This window comes from Salvia hispanica, chromosome 6, assembly GCF_023119035.1.
Source record: "Salvia hispanica cultivar TCC Black 2014 chromosome 6, UniMelb_Shisp_WGS_1.0, whole genome shotgun sequence".
Classification (NCBI taxonomy): domain Eukaryota; kingdom Viridiplantae; phylum Streptophyta; class Magnoliopsida; order Lamiales; family Lamiaceae; genus Salvia; species Salvia hispanica.
This window is the reverse complement of record NC_062970.1, coordinates 6,201,410-6,207,258: the sequence shown is the minus strand read 5'-3', so window position 1 is coordinate 6,207,258 and position 5,849 is coordinate 6,201,410. Positions and strand designations below refer to the sequence as shown.

Sequence of the window (5,849 nt, the reverse complement as noted above, 5' to 3'; positions counted from 1 at the left end):
AGAAGCGGCTCGGGACGGGCGTGGGCAAACCCTTCCCTCCAGCTATGGCGCCCGTCGGAGTCGCCCGATCCCCGACAGGCGAAGTGGGAGGAAGTGCACCGTAGATACTACTAAGTTTATCGTCCGAGCATGTTGGTACCCACCGGGTTTGAGTGATTCCAACATTGCCCCGGAGACTGAAGTTGAGGTTGATCTAACCTTCAGCACCGACGAGTATGAAGTGTCGGACCTGAAGCTGTCTCCTCCCAAGGAGAATCCCACTTCGCCGCTGAACAGAAAGGGGATGGGAAGAGAGAGCCGAAAGTGGTCGAGCCGTCTGAGCATGCGCCCGCCTCCATTATGAAGAATGACAGTACCAAAGCGAAACAAATGGAAATACATTCTGAGGGCGGTTATGATGGTCTTGCTGCAAGACACCGGGCGGGCCTTCAAGTATACCAATACTGGGAGAAGGTTCGGTATATCGATAGGTAGGCAGGTGGCATCGAGTCTAGCATAGGCTCCAGCTTGAAACAAACGAAGCATATGGTTGCGGGTGGCCAATACACTTCAAGTGGTGGTGGTCGATCTGAACCCGACTACGAGGAGGTCGCAAGCTAGTTCGCGGGAGCTGATGCAGAGGGCTCAAGCTCTAGTGGGCGAGTCTCGGGTGGCAAACCTTGGACCAACCTGTAAGAGTTGATCATAGATTTTTATTTGTTAAGGACCAAATAATTCAAAAGATAATGTTATGGACCAAAATTAAAAAATCGACATATGTTAAGGACCAAAAAGAACCTTTACTCTATTTTTTTTTAGCAAAAATGATACAAACTGCAAATGTTGAATAAAGCTTGTTTGATAGCTTGTAAATTTTCCCTTCTATGTTTGATATTCCCCTAGAAATTAAAGTTTGATATTCCCTTCTATGTTTGATATTCCCTTCTATGTTTGATATTCCCTTAGAAACACACAATCCTCTAAAATTAAAGTAACCAGTTGGCTCAAATAAAATTAAAGTTTGTTCCAACTTCCAACCATAAAATTAAAAATATACTCCGTATAAATTCTCACCAATTTATAAGATGATTTAAACTTTGAGGCCACCACAAAACAAGAGGTGTGGCACGTGTGGGTGTAGTCTACGCTAACACTGGAGTGGACTTGAATTTACTAGAAAGAAGAGGTGTTCGTGGATTGGTAGAACAAGGTCGGAACACAATGCCTTGAACAATAAGCCCACATTTCCATCTCTTGGTCTCCAGCAACCGCGCCTCCACTGCTCCGTCTTCTCTTCCAACGTAGAAGAATCCAATCTCCACCTCCATCCACCCCTCCCCTCTCTCCCCCCCGCCAGGATGCAGATGCACCACTCGTTCTCCCACACCCTCCATATCCGAATTATCTTCCACGAACCTGATTAACCCCTTGGCCGTCTCCAACCCCTCCGCTGTCTCCCCCAGTTTGTACACCAGATACGCTGCGTACACACTCCGCGCCTTCAGCACTCCTGCTCCCATCTTTGCTCCAACGTCAAGCGTCCACGATGAACACAGCTCCGCCACCTCCCTACAACACAATTGCACCTTCTCATCTTTACTTCATTAATTCAATTAATCCATAAAATAACTAAAGCAGTAAAGCAGACTCATACCTAGAATCATCTTCAAATCTCCATTCCCAATTCCTCGAGTCGTTTCCAAAAGCAATGGTCAGATCTTTTGCTCCCACCATATAACTTTTCTTCCCATTCCTTTCATCTTCCAAGTAGCTCTGCTTGCACCATGATGGACGAGATGGAGGAGCATAATTTATATACGTGTTCTTGGATCGTGACGGATTCAAGAAGCGAGACTTGCTCGCTGAAGAAGGTCGTTGCCAACTTGCTGGTGTCGTTTGGCGCCGTTTGAGCTGAGGAAACTTTTTTTTCCTTTCTGTTGTTGTCTCTGTCTCTCCCCCATCTTGATCGCTGGCAAGGCTATTGCTCACCGCAGTTGGCGAGGAAAATGGAAAACTTTGGTTGTTGGAGTACTTGATGATGGCACCGTGTAGCTGATCGTAAAATTCACGGCTAAAACTGGAAGATCGAGAGCTGAATGCGCTGGAATTCGTTGAACGACACAGGGCTATCTCCCGGTCGTGCTGTCGGCGCAGCACTGCCACCACCAGCCTCTCCCAATTGTCGTAGTGCTTACTCATCTTCACCTATACAATTTTTATACGATCGGATCAAAATTTATGAATCCTTTGTCCTTTTTTTTTGGTTTAAGAGGATACGTCTTCTATCTGAGTCGTCTGTGCTCTGTATTGCAGTTAGCACGAAGTTGCCGAGGGACTTCTCGCTAGGTCCTCACTCATTTCATAAGGAAGTTGACATATTATATCATCGTTTTAAATATGATTATATGAACACAAAAGAATGCAAATCTATTTATTTTGTAAGGATCAATAATTAATTGAGTGAAATGGAGGAGTACATTTTAAGCCTCTATACTATCCGCGATGCATATCTATATTTTGCTTGTTTAAGTACTTTGGCTCTTTTTCACCACTTTTTTCAGTTTAAAATGCCCCAAATATATAAGGGGTATTTTTGTCACTAACTTTCCAACCGCAGCCGCCCGCCCGCCTTTGATTTCCCAGTCAAATAATCAAGGGGAAACAGGAAAATTTCAATAGATAATTATTAAACTAATTCACAATTAATAATCATTAAACTAATTCAAAATTCACATGTTGATATTTTCCATCACTAAATAAGACCAATGATAGTTAGCTAGGTAATGGAAACATGACAAATAAAAATCAACAATCTAATTAATTTATCATTGTAAAACTCAGTTACCTACATTATTGAAATGAAGTTCTTGACTGAAAGTGAGTTTTTGATTACTCAAGAGCAAAAATGTTTTCCCCAGAATATCCTACTGCCAAATAGGCCTACAAAATTTGGAGAGGCTGCTACTTCTGTAGACTGCTTGTATTTCACATGAAAATAATATAAAGAAAGATGGGGTAAAAATGGGGGTAAAAACCAGTGAAATTAGAGGTCAGAAGATCTATGAATGTGGTGATCTCATTGTAGTTTACCTTTAATATTAAGATCTAATTGTAGTTTACCAAAAATATTGAACGCAAGAACAATTCAATCACGTTGCGTTGACCATATTAGCTAAAACTATAATACTAACACTAGAATAATTGAGGCAAGTTGCGATGACCACTTCAACATAAACCTATGCTGCCTATATTTCAAATAATAATGTGTAATATTCAGTAAAATAAATGGGATAAAAAAAATTAGTAAAAGTATTTGGTAGTATGTAATGAGATTCATATTATTAATAATATTTATCTGTAATGTTAGTCATAGTAATATTTACAAAATGTTAGTATTATTAGTTTTAATAATATACGACCTCCATCCCAACTTAATCGTAACTCTTTTTCATTTCGGTTCGTCCCAACTTTATAGTCACACTTTATTTTTACCATAAATAATAAGTAGGTTTCACGTTCCACTAACTCACTTCACTCTATTTTATTATAAAATTAATATGAAAAAGTGGATCTCACGTTCTACTAACTTTTTCAAATAATTTTTTTTACAATTTTTTAAAACTCGTATTCACTCTACGAGTGACAATTAAGTTGGGATGGAGGAGTAGTAAATTCTAAATAAAATGATGAGATGATATATTGTTAAAAATTTTGTAGATTTGTAAATAGTGAACTGACTGAGGGAGTAGTACGACTTTCATACACTATTTACCAAGTCTCCGGCTTTAGAAATTTAGTCAGGAAATTTGATATATTAAAAAAAAATTAAACCAGGTATTAATTGGTGTTTCTGAGTTGTGAGGAATTCATTGGTTTCAACGATTGTGAAATTGCGCAGATTGAATGGACCTTCTATCTACGTTGCCGGGTGAGTGTTTATCGGAGATTCTGCAGCGAACTTCGCCTGCGGATGCCTCAAGATTCGCTACGGTCTCAAAAGGCTCTAAATCCGCCGCTGATTCCGACGCTGTTTGGGTCAGATTTCTGCCGGAGGATTGGCCGGAAATTATATCAAGATCTGTATCTCCGGTGGTCTACGCCAACAACAAAGAGCTCTACTTCAGCCTTTGCAACTCTCCTATTCTTCTCGACGCCGGAAAATTGGTATTATTTCATCCTTCACTCACAAAATACATGAGTGCTAGAATATTTACATTAAACTGTAGACTGTCTAAGATAATTTATGTACATAGTAATTATTTTGGGTTTTCTGAAATAGGAAAATGATCGATACAAAATCTAGACCAAATCCTGACTAATGTCAATAATTAAACAAAATCACGGAGGATCATTATAAAGCAATTCTAGGTGATATAATAAAATTCTGGTTTTGAAGTTCATTTTATATCTTCCTTACTATAATGATCTAAAAATAAGTTTACAATGTCCTTAAAATGACCTCCGTGAGCTTAAGAATGAATTTTGCATAGATCAAAACCCGAAATATATACATAATTATTTGATAAATTAATTTTACCGGACTCTTCTGAAATTAGATCAGGAAACCATTACTTCGTTTTCATTGATTGTTCAGATATTTGGTCAGAAAATGAATGTGTCAAATAATGCATATTGTACAAATTCTTCCTTTGATACACTCATTTAGCGCATGAAAAAAGAAAATTGGGTTAGGACGTTTGCCAATCATTAATTGAGAATAAAAAGGTTAATCGGGGCAATATTTTAGTTGAGAAAACTAAGACTTGATTTAATCCTTAAATTAGACAAATAACTCTGAAACAGAGCTTTAGTCTGGAAAAAAGGAATGGCAAGATATGCTACATGATGGCAGCAAGAGAGCTGGAAATTATCTGGTGTGGCAACACCCCACAGTACTGGGACCTCAGATCCCATCCAGATTCAAGGTCCACCATTCTTTACAATCCCAATTCCACATTTTTCAATAAATAAAAAACATGGTTTCGTTTAACAAATGTGGTGTTTAACCAACTGCAGATTTTCAGAGGTTGCTCTGTTAAAAATTGTTCACTGGCTTGAAATCCGGGGCGCGATAAACACTCGGATGCTATCCTCCGACACCGTCTACGGATGTTATCTTGTCTTCAAGCTAGGCCGGAATCCTTACGGACTCCAATCAGCAAATGCATTTGTGAGATTCACGAATGATGAAGTCGATGGTGATGATGAGAGGGCAGCTATTCTCGGTCACTTTGCGCGGGAGAATGATCGCGACCGCCACAGCCGGACTGGAGAGGCGCCGGTGAGGATAGGTGACGGATTGACGGAGATTGCAAAGGTGCACCTGCAACGCCCTGATGGATCTGAGCAGAGTGGAAGGGTAGCTGTGGGGAGAGGTGATGGGTGGATGGAGGTGGAGTTGGGAAGCTTCTATAACGATCGAGGCGACGACGGCGTGGTGGAGACGATGCTGTTGGGGAGGGAAGGCTATCAAGGGAAGTCGGGTCTCATCGTTCAGGGGATTGAGTTTAGGCCCAAGTCATGATTCCTCTCATCATTTTCCAATTCTCAGACTTATATTTCATTGCCTTGTGTAATACTAATAGTAATAAAGTTTGTTTGTATATTTAAGTCTTGAGCGCGCATGGTCTGTGAAAAGTATGAGGCGGACACAGAAACAAACGGTTAGTGGTATTTTATAACATGGAAACAAAAGGAAATTGAGTAATATTGCAAGTGAGAAATGTGAATATATGCACCTTATTTAAGTGAAAATGAGAAATGGGAATGAGTCTTCCACAGTTTGACAGGAGGATTATTCCTATCAGGGGTTTAACGCCAACGGGAGGACCGTTCTAGGCGAGGCTCGATGCTAATTCTAGTGGTCCGGC

At 40.1% G+C, this 5,849-nt stretch overlaps 2 protein-coding genes across 2 annotated transcripts; one reads left to right on the top strand and one right to left on the bottom strand.

Moving 5' to 3' along the window:
- Window positions 1-983: 983 nt before the first annotated feature.
- LOC125192822 (putative F-box protein PP2-B12) lies at window positions 984-2,336 on the bottom strand. The gene is made up of 2 exons (XM_048090483.1): window positions 1,634-2,336; window positions 984-1,548 (listed from the first exon to the last, which is right to left on the bottom strand). Exons 1-2 carry the CDS (start codon window positions 2,176-2,178, stop codon window positions 1,122-1,124), a joined length of 972 nt encoding a protein of 323 aa, XP_047946440.1. The 5' UTR covers window positions 2,179-2,336; the 3' UTR covers window positions 984-1,121.
- A 1,404-nt stretch (window positions 2,337-3,740) lies between these two features.
- On the top strand, window positions 3,741-5,589 carry LOC125192825 (F-box protein PP2-B11-like). The gene is made up of 3 exons (XM_048090485.1): window positions 3,741-4,143; window positions 4,783-4,904; window positions 4,996-5,589. Exons 1-3 carry the CDS (start codon window positions 3,883-3,885, stop codon window positions 5,501-5,503), a joined length of 891 nt encoding a protein of 296 aa, XP_047946442.1. The 5' UTR covers window positions 3,741-3,882; the 3' UTR covers window positions 5,504-5,589.
- Window positions 5,590-5,849: the final 260 nt, after the last annotated feature.

Coding starts and splice junctions, on each gene's coding strand:
- LOC125192822 (XM_048090483.1), bottom strand. CDS start 2,178: ATGAGTAAGCACTACGACAATTGGGAGAGGCTGGTGGTGGCAGTGCTG. Junction 1,549..1,633: donor AGATTTGAAGATGATTCTAG/GTATGAGTCTGC, acceptor ATTGTGTTGTAG/GGAGGTGGCGGAGCTGTGTT.
- LOC125192825 (XM_048090485.1), top strand. CDS start 3,883: ATGGACCTTCTATCTACGTTGCCGGGTGAGTGTTTATCGGAGATTCTG. Junction 4,144..4,782: donor TTCTCGACGCCGGAAAATTG/GTATTATTTCAT, acceptor ACTCTGAAACAG/AGCTTTAGTCTGGAAAAAAG. Junction 4,905..4,995: donor AGATCCCATCCAGATTCAAG/GTCCACCATTCT, acceptor AACCAACTGCAG/ATTTTCAGAGGTTGCTCTGT.